The 16,234-nt window shown below is 37.2% G+C and overlaps 3 protein-coding genes across 4 annotated transcripts; 1 reads left to right on the top strand and 2 right to left on the bottom strand.

Moving 5' to 3' along the window:
* Positions 1-6,894: 6,894 nt before the first annotated feature.
* Positions 6,895-8,881, bottom strand: LOC107928675 (14 kDa zinc-binding protein). Its single transcript, XM_016859932.2, has 6 exons — positions 8,570-8,881; positions 8,384-8,488; positions 8,116-8,202; positions 7,653-7,800; positions 7,245-7,362; positions 6,895-7,160 (listed from the first exon to the last, which is right to left on the bottom strand). The coding sequence occupies exons 1-6, from the start codon at positions 8,620-8,622 to the stop codon at positions 7,093-7,095; spliced, it is 579 nt and encodes a 192-aa protein (XP_016715421.1). The 5' UTR covers positions 8,623-8,881; the 3' UTR covers positions 6,895-7,092.
* On the top strand, positions 8,844-10,350 carry LOC107928688 (sulfiredoxin, chloroplastic/mitochondrial). The gene is made up of 5 exons (XM_016859942.2): positions 8,844-8,983; positions 9,144-9,301; positions 9,687-9,720; positions 9,939-10,032; positions 10,124-10,350. The coding sequence occupies exons 1-5, from the start codon at positions 8,914-8,916 to the stop codon at positions 10,137-10,139; spliced, it is 372 nt and encodes a 123-aa protein (XP_016715431.1). The 5' UTR covers positions 8,844-8,913; the 3' UTR covers positions 10,140-10,350.
* A 234-nt stretch (positions 10,351-10,584) lies between these two features.
* Positions 10,585-14,780, bottom strand: LOC107928659 (chaperonin 60 subunit alpha 2, chloroplastic). Of its 2 annotated transcripts, XM_016859919.2 has the most exons (9): positions 14,538-14,780; positions 14,286-14,460; positions 13,676-13,797; positions 13,372-13,579; positions 13,131-13,276; positions 12,297-12,603; positions 11,650-11,900; positions 11,336-11,536; positions 10,585-11,186 (listed from the first exon to the last, which is right to left on the bottom strand). In XM_016859919.2, the coding sequence occupies exons 1-9, from the start codon at positions 14,577-14,579 to the stop codon at positions 10,899-10,901; spliced, it is 1,740 nt and encodes a 579-aa protein (XP_016715408.2). In that variant the 5' UTR covers positions 14,580-14,780; the 3' UTR covers positions 10,585-10,898. The 2 variants fall into 2 exon arrangements, with proteins under 2 accessions (XP_016715408.2, XP_016715414.2); XM_016859925.2 differs by lacking the exon at positions 14,538-14,780 and having other exon boundaries at positions 13,666-13,797; positions 14,286-14,303.
* Between the last annotated feature and the right edge of the window lie 1,454 nt (positions 14,781-16,234).

Here is a 16,234-nt window from a genome sequence, read left to right as displayed (position 1 = left end):
GACTACGCTTGGGGAGTGGAAGCAATGATGAGCAGCAGTTTGCAAGTGTCACAGACCTGGAGTTTTCCCACACATCCGTGCGGCCTTAGGCAGTTTCTTGGCTTAAAAACGCCTAAGTCAGCCTAACTTCCACCGATAATGGATTCAACCGTAAAAACGCCTAAGTCAGCTCAACTCGCAACAATAAAGGATTCAACAGAATTCCCTTAAAGTTTTCACGAAGAACAGCGGAAGAACGAATTAAGAACGATCTTTGAAAGATGAACAAAAGCAAGAACGCTTGAGAGAAAAGTTTGAGTAAATGCTCTCAATTCTTATTCACAAAGAATAATGAAACAATTCAGGAGTGAGTACAAATGAGGGGGAGGCTCTCTATTTATAGTTGAGCTCCCCCAAAACCGATGGCTACAATTAAAAGCTGTATTCAATTAGGACTCTAACTTTACAGAATTAGAAGCTGTGTACAATTAGAACTTCTAAGACTACTTAGTCCTATCTTCATTATCGGGCCCATCAGGCTTCAATGTGACAGGCCTGTCCAACAGCTCTTTGAATCGGGCCAATTCTTGTAGGCCAAATGATCCCCATCTGAGCAACAGACCTCCATTGGATGCATTTGGTGCGCTTGTCACGGGCTTTGAACTGCGGTCCGTGACATTCTCCCCCACCCATTCTCGCAACGCCCTCGTTGCGACTTCTGAATGGTACTGACTTGATTCGCCTCGGTCTCGTCTCGTCGCCTTAGCCTTTCCCTTTCTTTGGGATTCTTGCCTCGGCTTCTGTCGCTTCTTAACTCGAGCCGTCCTGCTCATCGCATTTACTCTGGTCAACTGTCCCACATGCATCGCTTCTTTTCCTTTAAAGTCTGATGCACCACCTACCTTTCCCATAGGTGGAAGCCTTGTCGATGACTCGGCTAACTCTGATACTTCACTCAACTTGAGCCTCATTGGTCCTAGCTTCACTGTTTTCATCGCAACTTTATCCGCTAAGTTAGATGACAAACTCACCTCTTCCTTGGGTGGAAGCCCCTTCGACGACTCACCAAGCTCAGACGTTACGTTTCTTTCGACTCCGGCTTGCTTTGGACAGTTCCGCAACTCATGCGGACCACGGCACAAGAAGCACTTAACTTGCTTCTTTTTGCTCCTCTTTGCCCTCTTGGCTTTGGCTTTTCCCTTGCTCGAACCAAGCTTCTTGGGCTCATTGTCTGCTCCATCGTTCCCCTCGATGACAGACTTCTTCGGACACTTCTGCAACCTATGCGGACCATGACACAAGAAGCACTCCACTGGCTTCTTCTCGCTTTCGGCCTCCTTGGCTTCGACACCCCTTGCGCTCGAACCAAGTACCAAGGCCTTACCCACCGGCTTCTCCTTAAGCGCGGATTTCTTCAAACATTTTTTCAACATGTGTGGACCGTCGCAGAGAAAGCATTTTAGCTTGTCCCTTTTCCTCTTGGGTTTCTTCTTCCCAACTCGTGGTTTCCCATTACCACCATTGTCGCCGTTGTCATTGCCATTAACTCTATCTTCCTTGTGATCCATTTCACATACGCCCCTTCCATCGGACTTGGAAGACCCAAGCTTGTCTTTCCCTAGACCAAGCTTCACCACGGACTCAACTACCGTCATGGCTTCCGACAGTTTTTGGACACCTCTTTGTTCCACCTCCTGTCTGACCCACGGCTTCAATCCCTTTTGAAAAGCAAGCAATGCTTCTTCATCGGTCACATCTGAAGTTTGGAGCATGAGTTCCTTGAACTCTTGAACATACTCCCTTACATTGCCCCGTTGCATTATCTCTTGCAACTTTGCCCGAGCTTCTTCCTCGGCAAATTCTGGGTAAAACTGTCCCTTCAACTCGCATTGGAACTCTTGCCACGTCCCAATCTCACCTTGCCTTTTATCTGTGGTCCTACCTCGCCACCATAAAAGCGCAATGTCAGTAAGAAACATTGAAGCAGTGTTTACCTTAACCGCATCCTCCATGATGCCTTTGGCACAGAAGTAGTTTTCCATCCTCCACAAGAAATTGTCCACATCACATGCAGACCTTGTCCCCACAAACTCTTTCGGCTTTGGGACATCCTCATTACTGAGTGCTGCATTTGCCACTCCTTTCCCCACGGCTGCTTGACACAAGGACAGCTCTCCCTCGAGCTCCTCTATTCTTGTGCTCAAAGCCTTCGTCGTGGCCATTGTTTCCTCCTTCAAAGCCATCATCATGGCCTCGAGAGTATCATTCCTTTCCGACAGCTTATCCCTGTGTGAATTAAACAACTCGTTTACCTTGTCTATGGTGGAATCAAGAGACATCTTTACATAGTCTCTGGACTGCTCCTCCCAGTTTATTATGCGATCCTCGACCCCATCGAGTGCCTCCTTTACATCCGCCATGGATCCCTCGAGTTTACCCACACGTTCCTCTACTGCCGATATTGTCTCCCTCAAAGACTTCCTCGCCCACCTTTGTTCAAACTCTTCTTTCGACATCCCAACGGTGCCTTTGAACCAACAACTCGAATATTACTTGGTTCAAACCTTGGCTCGGATACCACTTGTCACGGACCTGGAGTTTTCCCACACATCCGTGCGGCCTTAAGCAGTTTCTTGGCTTAAAAACGCCTAAGTCAGCCTAACTTCCACCGATAATGGATTCAACCGTAAAAACGCCTAAGTCAGCTCAACTCGCAACAATAAAGGATTCAACAGAATTCCCTTAAAGTTTTCACGAAGAACAGCGGAAGAACGAATTAAGAACGATCTTTGAAAGATGAACAAAAGCAAGAACGCTTGAGAGAAAAGTTTGAGTAAATGCTCTCAATTCTTATTCACAAAGAATAATGAAACAATTCAGGAGTGAGTACAAATGAGGGGGAGGCTCTCTATTTATAGTTGAGCTCCCCCAAAACCGATGGCTACAATTAAAAGCTGTATTCAATTAGGACTCTAACTTTACAGAATTAGAAGTTGTGTACAATTAGAACTTCTAAGACTACTTAGTCCTATCTTCATTATCGGGCCCATCAGGCTTCAATGTGACAGGCCTGTCCAACAGCTCTTTGAATCGGGCCAGTTCTCGTAGGCCAAATGATCCCCATCTGAGCAACAGACCTCCATTGGATGCATTTGGTGCGCTTGTCACGGGCTTTGAACTGCGGTCCGTGACACAAGAGACATGTTGAGTTGCTATTGGCTAGAAACGTGGCACTCTTAGAAAGCACCAGGTGGATGCCTAAAGACAAGTCTTTACCTCCCGTCTAACGGGCTATTCTAGAACTGGCCACCCGCTTCTATGGTTTGTTCACTCGCTTCTTAGTGTGAACACTCCTCCAAGTGCGAACACTGTCTCCAAGGACCACTAGGATCCACCTGGAGATGATTGCTAGGATCTAGTGACTTAAGTGTAGTATATTTGTCGACTTATACTTGTTATTTTTCGAATAGATTGGTTTAAATAAAATTTTATTATACATTGAAATCATTTTTCTATGTCCTCAATGGTTTTTTAATGCAAAGCAAAATGTAAGCAAATATTGAATAATTAATTATCTAATGTTTAACTAATATTAAGTTGCATTATGTAGTGGAATAATCGGAACTGATTTATTATAAAAAGTACAGGATTTTTGGTTGGATGAAGAGAAAATGCATAGCTACTACCTGAGCTGCCTAAGCAAGCTGAGAAGTATCCAAAATACTGTATGCTGGGCGAATTATTGAAACGTATAGGAAAACTGGTGGTAAGCAACAAGGCAGAACTTAAGGATGAGCATACTGACAACTTCCACTCAAGTTCTACTGCGAGTCACTTTGGAGTCCACTGTACTAAAATAGATTTGCTGCTACCTTTTATTGGAAAGGAATAGGTGAGGACATCAAGAAGAGAGTAAAGGAATGCAACATATGTCAGAGGCAAAAGTATGATAACTTGGCTTTCTACGGTTATTGCACCCACTAATTCCTAGCAAGATTTGGTAAGACTTCACTATGGACTAAATAAAAGGGTTGCCAAAATCTGATGGTTATAATGTGACTTTAGTAGTTATGGATAGACAGTCAAAGTATGCACATTTCTTTTATAACTCTATCTATAACCCAAATGTTTATGCACCACATTTTTAAGCTGCATGGTTTACCCTGGATTATAGTTTCAGATAAGGACAAGGTGTTTCTTATCAGCTTTTGGCAAGAACATTTTAATACATATATATATATATGACTACTTTGAAGCTGTCAACATCTTACCAATCTCATATTGATGGCCAACTTGAGGTGGCCAATAGGTGTGCATGACTGGTAAAACTCAATGGGTTAAGTGGTTACCATAAGCTAATATACTGATATAACACATCCTTTCTCTCGCTTATTTTTTTTATACAAATGGCATAGAACTATCATACCCTCTATCAACTTTTAACTAAGATGATAAATTACGCCTGAGCGCATTAGAATCCATGTCCTCTTACATGAACAATAATATCGTTACCAATCAAGTTACGACTTAATTAGCATTCTTTTATTTTTCTATTAATACATTTTCCTATGAGGTTGTTTATGGCCTGTCCCCACCTACTTGATTAGGGGTGAGTGTTTGATTGAATCGAATCGAATGAAAAAATTTTGAGTTAACGAATCCTATTTTATCATCTTAATTCGATTTAAAATTTTCTCGAATCAAGTCGAGTAAGATGGAGTTCAAATCTAATCGAATCGAATATATTTGTTTGAGTTAAATTTAAAAAAATGATTTTAGGTCCTTATAATCACTGTCACCTACTGTAATCAAATTTGTCCACCGTAATCAAATTTGTTATTAACTTTCATCCCCCCATAATTTATTTATTAATATGTTATATACGGGTTAACTTCTTTGCTTGCTTAGTTGCTTCAGTTATCTTCTGATTCTTGTCATTATGTATTTGAAATTAAAATATATATTAAATGTAAAAAATATAATTTTTTTAATAAAAGTTATCTTAAAGATAAAATGTGAAATTGATACCAATATAAAATTTTAATACGAATATTTTATGGCATCATTAATAATTCAATTTTAACAAAAATTTATAAATATTCAAAATGATTAAACAATTCAATAATATAAATAGTACAAAATTTGAAATTTAATTTAATAATATAAATAGTAGATATAGATAAATTTATAACTATTTAGGTTTAAAGATTTTTTTAGATGATTTTAATTTTTAATTTGAGATAAAAGGTGAGAAATAAAAGTTTTGGGGGAAAGTAAAATGTTTTGGGGGTTGAGAGAGTAAAACATTGGGGGTTGAGATAGTAAAATTGGGGGGGGGGATATTCAAAAAATATTGGGGGGAGGGGGGATGGGTTTGAGATAGAAAAGGGGTGGGATGGAAGTAAAAGTTTTGGGAGAAATAAAGAGATTTGAGAGTTTGAGGTAAAAATATAAAATATTATAATTTGGTATTTAGTCTATTTAAATTCGAAAATCAAACTCAATTGGAACAAAAAATTTCGAGTTGATTCAAATAATTTGATTAATTCAAATAATTCGATTCGTTTGACTAAAAATTTAAATTTTTATTTTATTTTTTCGAATTGAATTAAGTTTTACTCACTCTTATACTTGAGTACCACTATTTACCTAGGGAGGACTTGATGATAGCCATTGTAGACAGAACCTTAGTGGCTAGAGAGGCTGCATTGAGGATGCTTAAGCTTACTCGTAATGGGTTCAAAACAAAAATGAAGATTTTGGCTAACAAGCGGAGATCTGACGGTCTTTCTTTCATGTGGGAGAGTGGATTTATTTAAAACTTCAATCATACAGGCAGCAAACAGTAGCCACAAGGTCTTGCATTAAGCTGTGACCTAAGCTTTTTGTTCCTGAGCAGATCATAGCCGAAGTGGGAGAGGTTGCATACACCTTGCAACTTCTAGTGGGGTCCCGTGTGAATACTATATGTCATGTATCCCAACTAAAGAACAGGTCCCTCTTAAAATCAGCTTCTTGTAATCTGAATAGATAAACTTTGGCTAAAGAGCCTGCTCAAATATTAGCTCGCAAGAACCAAAAAACGTAGTAATCAGGCAGTAACTGAAGTACTAGTGTGATGGACCGATACCTTCCCCAACCTAAGGACTTGAATATGATGAATAAATGGTGGTGAGTTCATTGATTGGGTATTTATACATAAGCAAAAGCAAATCAATAACAGATTAATAGGCAGTTGGGAAGTTGCAACAGTTTTTTAATCCTTTGAGGACAAGGAGTATTGTTTGGGAGTCAAATTTGCAGTTAGTTAAATTAGGTGGAAATAAAATGGGCCTGGCTGTATTTAGATCATTCCGATGCAAGTAATCGGGTCTGGTAGGTAATTACCCCGTGTCTAGTTCAGAGTCTGTTCTACTGTGCACCAGTCATATCGGAATATAATCAGCAATGCGATGCAACATAGAATCTTCATTTGAAAAACTCTCACTCGTCAAGCAAATGCTTATCGTTAAAGAATATGTTAGATCCAAATCTGGAGGTTGGCTTTTAAACCCAAATTTTACTTCTTTTTTTCCCCTTTCATGATTTTTTTGTCTAATCTCATTGCATTCTTTTGATTTTTGATTTAGACATCAAAAAAGATGTACAAGGAGACTGCTAAATTTGAAATTTTGAAGCCAATGCTATATGATAACCCTCTACCCTAAATTGTTATCAATCACAGATTGAAGTTGGTTTGCTTAAAGGGGTTTTCAAACTTGTATTCTCACCCTTAACATGATACCATCCTCTTCTACCTTTCTAGCTTTTTATTCAGGCCCTAGTCTAACCCTGTCACAAGTTTCCAACCATAGGAGCCGGCCAATGCCAAGTGCTCCATACCTGATCCGATTTTTTAGAAATGGAAGAATTAACTTCACCACCAAACCGAATCTTCTCATCATCTCTCCAAGGTTTTAGGTTCAAAGTACATTAGGCCATTTCAAACTCTAGAAATGAGAATATAAGAGGGTAGAGATAGAACAAATGAAATGTAAGGCATAAAGTTCCAAGCATAGGTTAAGTAATTCTCTTTTTTTTTTGATAAAAGCATACGTTAAGTAATTCAACTCTTTAACCAGGTGGCCATTTCATCTGTCTCCCACCTAGGACATGCAAGTGAAGATGATAAACCGATTGACCTGAGAGAGAATGAGGTATAAACACAAGTGAGAAGCTTGATCTACAAAACAAGTCAAAACTATGGATTTAAGATAATAACTCACAGGCACTAGGACCATTATTGATAACAACCCGAAACCCATCAAGAATGCCTTCCTTTTCAGCAACAATTCTAGCAGCATAAAGAAGTTGACCCAGTATCTCTCCATGCCTTTGTTCAGCCTGACAAATTGTAACCAGAAATTTAAACCAGGTCAGTATTCCATCTAGGGAAACTGCTTCAAGAAAAACCGAAGCAAGGTTTATGGATCAGGTACGCAGATAGTTCTTCTCTAAGTTCATCCGAATCATTTACACGTGGTTAAAATGCAGAAAACGGTGAACTTTTTTTTTTGTATATATGATTGCGAAGGTAAACTTAATCAATTAAAACAGCAAAATTCACATTCAGTCCAGCCAAGTTATACAACAGAAATAAAACAAATTAGATAGATAACAGGCCTAGAACACACCTTTCCAAGCTGTGTCAACCCATCCCTAAACTTTGGAATCACCAAAACATGAACAGGAGCCTGCGGACTGATGTCTTTGAATGCTAAGACTTTATCATCTTCATACACGATGGTTGAAGGAATTTCCTTAGCTATGATCTTGTCAAATCTGAATGAGAAGGGAAAAAAGAATCAACAACCAGTATAATTATAAACAGCAGAATCAATGTGACCCGGTTCTTCAATATTTCATAGAGAAGTTATCAGCAGAACCAATTCTGTCTAAATTTTAGCAATTCAAAATTACAAATGGCTTGCTTAAAACTCAAGTTATTCCCAAAGTTATGATTTTTTTTTCCTGAAACTCTTATTAAGAGGGAGATGAAATTCCAAACGGATATAGGTCCAACGACATAATACATAACAAATTCCGGGCTAGAACTGGAATGTGAATTCAAAGCAGGGTGTTAAGGATGATACATACATGGTTGGAGCTCCATTATCAGCATTGATTGCAGCTGCCTTTGCCGCAGCCTCTTCATCATGTGTAGCACTAGCACGACATAGATATCTACAAAGAGTGATTCGAAGGTATCAAGAAAGGCCAATAAAAATTCAACATATAATCTGTACAGCTTTTCTTCACTTCTCTGGCTGGCTGGACTACCAAAAAAACTACAATTAGAACCTAATTAAACCTTCTCTTTACCCCCATTTCATTGATCAGCCAACTAAAAAGAAAAGAAAAATACCTGCGTGAGTGATTTGGTGTTAGAAAATTGATGGAGGTGGGAGAAGAAGAGAGTCGTGGTGAGGCTCTCACAATTGCAACAATCCTTCCAGTCGCTGCATAATTACTGTCCAAATCAAATACCCAGAATCAATACTTTATCAATCTGTCCTTAACATTAACAAAATATAAACAGATAAAAGAGTACCGAAGAAAAGAGAAAGAGGTGAAAGCAGCCATAGATTTTTGGGCTAATATCATTTTCTGCTTCTCCCAGGTGTTTTTTACTAAAAAGGGAAAACTGTGAAAGTGAACTAAAAAAAGTAATCGCTAACTGGGGTTGGTTCTGATGATAGGCCTGATCTGGGCTATTCAATGTTTTTGGGCCACTCCAATAATGGAAGCTTAACAAGTTGGTGTGGTTCTGATTTTTTTTTGGACATTTTTGTGTGGCTCTGATTAAATTCTAGGTCTCTTGCTGGGATGGGTAAAAGACTAAAAGGCATTTCAACAAGGCAACACCTACAACTGAGACTGAGAGGCTAAAAAACAATGGCCAGCTTTGTTCTGCGACTGCCCACCGGCAACTTGAGAAGCTTCTCCGTTCATGCTTCGTCAAACGGTACTCAACTTTTCTCTGTTTTCCAACATTTTTAATGAGATCATATCTTTTCGAAAGGAATAGCCTTGGGATTACTGATGTTGGCATAATAGTATTGAGCATTTCACAATTGCACAAGTATTTGATTTGGTTCTTGTTTGTTGGAATTGAATGAAAAAAGGGGCTCCTCCGGGTAGTGGCTCACAAAATGGGGGGCCAATGATCTTGGAGCTTCCACTTGATAAGATTAGGAGACCCCTAATGCGCACCAGATCAAATGATCCTAACAAAGTCCAGGAACTCATGGACAGCATTCGACAAATTGGACTTCAAGTGCCTGTAACCCTTTCTCTTTTTGGTTTCTTGTTTGCTTTCAGTACGTAAATGCAATGGGTTAGAATGCTTTAAAGAACAATTCTAGGACATATACTTCCCTGATCACGAATAATCACCTTGATTCTATTTTCCAAGTATCCTTTTACACGCACCTCAGTCTGAATCCCAGTATATAAGAGTCAAAGGTCCAGGATACTTTGACCTGGACAAAGTATAAGATACTGGATCTGGTTTACATCAATGGTACGTAGATGTATAATAGGATTTTCCTTATGAATTTAATTCCTTATTTTCTAATTACTTGTGTGCTGTTATCATGTAAATACTAAACTACTATTTGGTGAAATCCAAGTCTTTTTTGTTTTTTGCTGATTATATGCAATTGCAGATCGATGTGCTTGAAGTTGATGGAGTTTACTATGGTATGTGCTCCAATGCTCATGTACTTAATTTCTTAAATTTTAAACCACTCGATTGTTGGCTGCTTTTGGAAGTAATCATCAAAAGAAAACGAAGACCATAGAAGAAGACTGAGATAAAAGGGAACATATCCCATGGATACTACTTTATATATCAAATATTTCATATGTTTCAAAGTTCTACACGGAGAGTAGAACTTACATGTATTATAATTGTACAGGTTTCTCTGGTTGTCATCGGTATGAAGCTCACCAGCGCCTTGGGCTCCCAACAATCCGTTGCAAAGTTCGACGAGGAACCAAAGAAACTCTCAGGTTCTACTTTGCTCAGTTCTTTTTTGTTTAAAATCAAATCTGTTTTTACTTGCAATCTCTACCTAAAAAACCATGATCTTTCATTCTGCAGGCATCATCTTCGTTGAATGGAAGTATATGCTCTTAAAGTGCATTTCACAACTTTCATTATGCACTTCTTAGCTGGTTGGAAGTTGTTTATTCTCAACCTATAATCAAGTTTGTATGTTAAATGTTTCAAACAACTTCACAGCAAGCGATAAACGATAGTCATATACAGTGTGTGTATACACAAATATTGCCTTTCAGTGGAAAGAAGTAAAGAGAACATTCCTGCAATGTGTCAAACGATCATATTAAATCTATTGTCCATAGGCCTATACTATTAAAAGAACTGAATTTACCCTTTGAATACCAGGAAATGGTTTTTAACACTAAGACAATGAAACGTAGCTCTGTAAAACCAAAAAACATTACAACGAAAAATGGCATGAGAGAGGCGACCAAGGAAACCACATGCTTTTCATGTTCCATGCAATGCATTTAATAACAACAATGCCAATGGAATGAACATTCACAATCATCTCGTTTCAGGACGTTTCTTTTACATTACTTTATGATAAAATTTACAAACAGCTAAATAAATTGAGCTGCTGGCTGCTGGGGATGCAGGAAAAATACAATGTACAGCAGCTACAAGGAAGCAATTCAGTAGGCACCCATATACCGTGGTATTTGAGGCTCACATGATAAAATCCATTTTGGTTCTCGAGAACCAAGCCAACCAGTTTACAGCTTGGTTTCAACCATTGCAAATACAGATTTTAGCTTCTTCTTCAGCTTTAACCTACCACTATCTTCTTTTACTCCCTTTTATTCCCTTTTATTCAAGGACTAATTCCTGGGACAAGAGGGACAACTGGCTTGGGTGTCTTTATTTTGTCTACCATTATAGCTTGAGTGGTTAGAACTACCCCAGCAACAGAGACAGCACTTTGTAAGGCACACCTTGAAACTCGACAAGGATCTATAACTCCCGCGTTGATTAGATCTTCATATCTTCCTGACATTGCATTGTAGCCAATTTTCCAATCGAGCTTTCTAGTCTTCTCCACTACAACTTCTCCGTCAACACCTGCATTAGTTGCAATTACTTTTGAAGGTGCAAGGAGTGCCTGCAGTCCAGACAAAAATTTCAAAATTTAATCCAGTAATCAATCTAATAACACCAAAAATATAATGAAAAAGCAATAGACAATAACTTCTCAATACATACAAATAGACGGTAGACTCCAAAATAAAGTTATCTCAAGGAGTCACATACTTTTGCTACAATATCAGCACCAATCTGTTCATCTGAGTCTTCCATTAAATTCTTTATTGTGTGAATGTGCTCTGACAAGTGTATATAAGTTGCACCACCACCAGGTACTATCCCTTCATCCATGGCAGCAAATGCAGCATTCTTTGCATCTTCAATTCTTAGTTTACGGTCTTCAAGTTCCATCTCAGTATGCGCTCCTACCTACAGTTGTGATGCAAAGTATTTAACAATTTGAAGCAGAAAAAGATGTGGGTATGGTAAAACATTGAGTTATGCATTTCAATTTCAGTATACACTGTGTCATGATTGCAAACCTTAATGACTGCCACACCACCAGAGAGTTTAGCAATTCTTTCTGAGAGCCTTCTTGACAAGTATGCACTATCAGTTTCTGCTACATCCTTTTTTATCTGCATAATCCTTGCCTGGATTTCAGCTTTAGTAGAAGGATCAGCAACTATGGTTGTTGAATTGCTTGTTATAGTCACTTTCCGTGCAACACCAAGCTGATCAGAAGTTGCAGCAGCAAGCATCATACCGAAATCACCAGAAAGAAAATCAGCTCCTAATGACACAGAAATTATATCAGTTTGCCAGCACATAAAACTAATTGCAGCAATGAAGAAACACTTGTCATATTGCAATGTATATAAAACAATCGTCACAAGCATATGAAACGAAACATTCATAATTTCAGATGATAAAATGAGGCACCAGGGAGATTTAGGGGAATTCAACATATAAATTAGACATTATAATGATGAAAAGAAAAAGGTAGCATGCAAAACACATCATTGCGCCCAGATGAGTTGAAACAGCCCTTTTACACAAAAGACTTTCTTGGATTAAAATTTTAACTGAAGTGGAATTATATAAAGCAGACATGCAAAACATTTTGATTTTAGAAGCCATCACTGATCATCAGTTAATTTGTATGAAGACAATATGAAAGCAATTTAACCTGTCATAAGGGCAATGTCCTGCAACAGGGCTTTCTTTCCTTCCCCAAATCCAGGACATTTGACAACAGCAACATTAATTACGCCTTGCATTTTGTTCACAACTAGTGTTTCTAGCACTTGCATTGAGATATCCTCCGCAAAGATTAGCAGAGGGACGCTCAGCTGCGTAGTCTTTTCTAGTAAAGGAACAATTTCTTTGACACTTGAAATCTTCTGATCAGTGACAAGGACTTTGGCATTGTCAAACTCCACAAGAGATTTATCTTGATTAGTAATGAACTGGGGTGACATATATCCCTTGTCAATCTGCAGTGAGGAAATATTAAAAGAAAGATTAAAAATGTTCCAATAGCTGGGCATTGGCAACTGTTCAATCATCTTAATAAATTCAGAACGATATCCAAAGAATTTAGGTCATAAAGTAAAATTCTGCTACATGCTGTTAACTGAAGGATAAAATGAAACTATCTTCTTCTTTTTTTTATATATAAGCAATGAAACCATCTTTTGATTTAACCAGATTCAACCATTTTAATCTATAAATGTCATGATTTTGAGATCCCGCCAAGACAAGGATTAAAATGGACATAAATCTAAAACAAAACCTTAGTTTTTCTAAATTAAGAGTAAGGCTCCATTGTGTTTGTGCTTTTGCATTATGCTATTTGCTCTTTGTTTTCAGTTCAACAGGCAAATAGTAAAAGAATCAACCAAATAGAGCCTAAATGATATTCAATTTTAGCAAAAGTCTTATTTGCAATGTTATGCACAAATCAACTGTTTCATTTAGACACTTTCTAAAATGACTGGCATGCATGAGTCAGCTTTACCACCTTCATGCCTTCTTCAATTATCACAAAGGTTTCAGATGATGAGGATGACTCAAGAGAAATTACTCCGTCGGGGCCAATCTTTTCTATAGCTTCCGCAATCAAGTTCCCAATGAAATCATCATTACCAGCAGAGATTGAAGCCACAGCTATGAAAAGAAGTTATACTTTAATATAATCAATTTTTTTTCTCAAAATGATCAAACTCATCAAGCAAATCCATATGAAATCTAAATAACACAACCTTTTATTTCCTCCCTCGCTTTCACTGGCAAACTTTTCTTCTTCAGGTCCTTAACCAATTCTTTCACAGTCTTATCCATTCCCCTTTTCAGAGAAACAGGATTAGCTCCAAAAGAAACTGCCAACAATCCAAACTTGATCATGGCTCGAGCTAAAATAATAGCAGTGGTAGTACCATCACCAGCCAAATCATTCATTTTACTTGCAACCTGCATTGAAACACATAAAACTTAAATATCTCTGATCACTTTTCCGAAATAAACCATACAAAGATTAGGAAGGGAGATCTAGCAACCATGAATGACCTCTTGTATTAGCATTGCTCCTGCATTCTCAATAGCATCTGATAGTTCTATAGCCCGAGCAATGGTGACACCATCATTAACTACTTTCAGTTTCTCAGACTCAAAAAGAACAACATTTCGTCCTGCATGGTTCATCTAAAATAGATTAGCAACTCATATTAAGCATGCAGTATCACCGACTTAATGAAAACAACACATTCACATTCAATAACAAATAAATCATCTTTACTTGGTTCTGAATCCTGTGGCACTGTAAACTATATCACGTTCCCAAAGGGCATTAAGGGTTAAAGCTAAAAGGAAAAATAACACTATGGACACCTGCATCTAAGCTTGAGATGCCTATAGGACAGATGAGATGAGCCTCGGGTCAATGTTTCATCTAAGATCAAGTTAACAAGTAAATATGACATAGACACGCAAACAAATGTATCCTAGTATTATAATGAAGGTAAAAGATTCTCTCCTTAAGAACCCATTAACCAAAGCATTCTCTCTGATAATGCAATTAACACTAATCCAACTTTGAATGCTATGCTCATGAAAAACAACTATAACAATGCGAAATTGGAAAGAAAAGGAAAAAGAAAAAGAGGCAGGCAAGTTATACCTCTAGGACCCAAGGTGACAGAAACGGCATCAGCTAACTTATCAATCCCAGCCTGAAACGCCTCTCTGCAATCACCCCCGAAAGATATCCTCTTTGGACCAGCTCTCACCGTCAAACTCCTAAGCATCATCGGTTTCCTTAACACCCCGTTGGCTCTTCTACTCCCATTAACGTTCTGCAACGGTACCCACATCTTCGCTGAACGTAGAACAGAGAAGAGACATAATAATAAACAGAGAAAAAGAGACTTACAGTTAGAGAGAAGAAAGCAGTTTGAGGGATTGAGACAGACATATCCCTTCAATTCAGCTACGGAGAAGGTTAAGTGGTTTCAGAACTTTTATTTAGTCTTTCAGCTGAGACTTTAGAGGGGCTTTAAAAGGGTTTTAATGGGGGGAGTCCAACGACTGTTTCTGTCAACCCCTTTTTCTTTTCTTCCAACAGTTTCAGATTTTCCTTCGGAACAAGCTTTTCCAATATTTTTAATTGGTTAATTCACTATTTGAGTTGAACATTTGATTTTCTATTTAAGGTTTTTTTATTTATTTTATAATTTGATAATTTTTGCAACACTGTCATTTTTAGTGGTATTGGAAAATACTAATTCAAAATCGATTTTCATAAATCGAATTAAGATTCAAGTACTAAATTATAAAGTTAAATCGTTATAGAATTTTAATTATCAAAAGGCTTGAGACTTAAATTACAGGTAATCAAAAATACAAAATAATAATTAAACCATAAATTTCTCATAATTGGTGGGTGGTGATGACACTAACCATTAAGTCTGATTAATAGTCGAATTATATTAAAGTAAACAGATTAAGTTAAATAACCTAGATTAATTAAGAATTAATTAAGTATAAAAGAAAAACATAGTGGGATTTCATCATCATTTTCTTTCCTTCCATTGTCCACCATAGTTGAGAGCTTGGAAAACTTTCAAAAATTCTTCCACACATTCACCCATCAATTAGTAAGTGAATTCAAGTCCTTTTCTTATAATTTGTATATATTTGAGGTCATGAGAACTTGATTTAGATAATCTAAATACAAATTTATAAAACTGTTAAAGTTTTACAAAGTTGTCATTGTTGATTTCTTGAAGGATTAAATTTGAAATTGATAGATTTTGAGCTTAGATTATGAAAAGGGCCAAATTTTAAAGTTATTTAGCTTGTTAGTTAACTTTATTACATTAGGGACCAAATTGAATAAATGTGAAACTTGTCGTAAAATTTTGTTAGAATTAGAAAGTATAAGGTCCCTAATGAGAATTTATGAAATCGAATTTTAATTCAAAGATAGGAATTGAAAGTTATGGCTATCTCGAGTTTAGGGACTAAATTGAATAAAATATAAAATTTTAGGGATATCAAAAAATGAGTTCTAGTCATTCATATCATGACATAGTATGAATATTTGGTATTGATTGATTATATAAAATAATTGTATAGATTAAGATTTTGATCCAAATGGAGCTAAGAAGGGAAAAGTGAAAATTACAGATTAGTCCTTGAAGTATTCAATCTTTTCATATTTTGAATAGGTAAGCCCATATGGAACTTACTATTTTATTTAGTTAGTGTGTGTGTGTGTGATTTGAGTATTAGTGAATTGGCATGGAAAGCTAGAAATGGACTGAATTGAAATGTTATGTGATAATTTGTTATTATGTATTAGTACAATATTGAAATGCAGAAGTTTGATTGATTACTAACATGTAAATGAAATATGTGATCATGTACATGAAACGATATGAAATATGGATAATTACATGGATATGTAATGCTTATATATGTAAAAGATGCTTGTGTGAACTTACTAAAGGGCTAGGATACAATTGACATGCCAATAGGGTCTTATGCGTGCTTGTACGAGATTTATTACGAATGTTACTGATATCCAACATTCATTGTGGATTCTCGGGTATTATGTGACACAGATTT

The sequence above is a fragment of the Gossypium hirsutum genome, chromosome A12, assembly GCF_007990345.1.
Source record: "Gossypium hirsutum isolate 1008001.06 chromosome A12, Gossypium_hirsutum_v2.1, whole genome shotgun sequence".
Classification (NCBI taxonomy): Eukaryota; Viridiplantae; Streptophyta; class Magnoliopsida; order Malvales; family Malvaceae; genus Gossypium; species Gossypium hirsutum.
This window is presented reverse-complemented; position numbering and strand designations above follow the sequence as displayed.

Bases quoted from the DNA above. Each gene is read 5' to 3' on its own strand.
- LOC107928675 (XM_016859932.2), bottom strand. From the start codon at position 8,622: ATGATATTAGCCCAAAAATCTATGGCTGCTTTCACCTCTTTCTCTTTT. The intron at 7,363-7,652 runs GTGTGTTCTAGG...ACAATTTGTCAG, and splicing joins GGTTGACACAGCTTGGAAAG to GCTGAACAAAGGCATGGAGA. The intron at 7,161-7,244 runs GTGAGTTATTAT...ATTCTCTCTCAG, and splicing joins CAATAATGGTCCTAGTGCCT to GTCAATCGGTTTATCATCTT.
- LOC107928688 (XM_016859942.2), top strand. From the start codon at position 8,914: ATGGCCAGCTTTGTTCTGCGACTGCCCACCGGCAACTTGAGAAGCTTC. The intron at 8,984-9,143 runs GTACTCAACTTT...GAATGAAAAAAG, and splicing joins CGTTCATGCTTCGTCAAACG to GGGCTCCTCCGGGTAGTGGC. The intron at 9,302-9,686 runs GTAACCCTTTCT...ATGCAATTGCAG, and splicing joins AAATTGGACTTCAAGTGCCT to ATCGATGTGCTTGAAGTTGA.
- LOC107928659 (XM_016859919.2), bottom strand. From the start codon at position 14,579: ATGTCTGTCTCAATCCCTCAAACTGCTTTCTTCTCTCTAACT. The intron at 13,580-13,675 runs GTCATTCATGGT...GTTTCAATGCAG, and splicing joins GAGCAATGCTAATACAAGAG to GTTGCAAGTAAAATGAATGA. The intron at 11,537-11,649 runs GTTTGCAATCAT...TCACAACTGTAG, and splicing joins GTGGTGTGGCAGTCATTAAG to GTAGGAGCGCATACTGAGAT.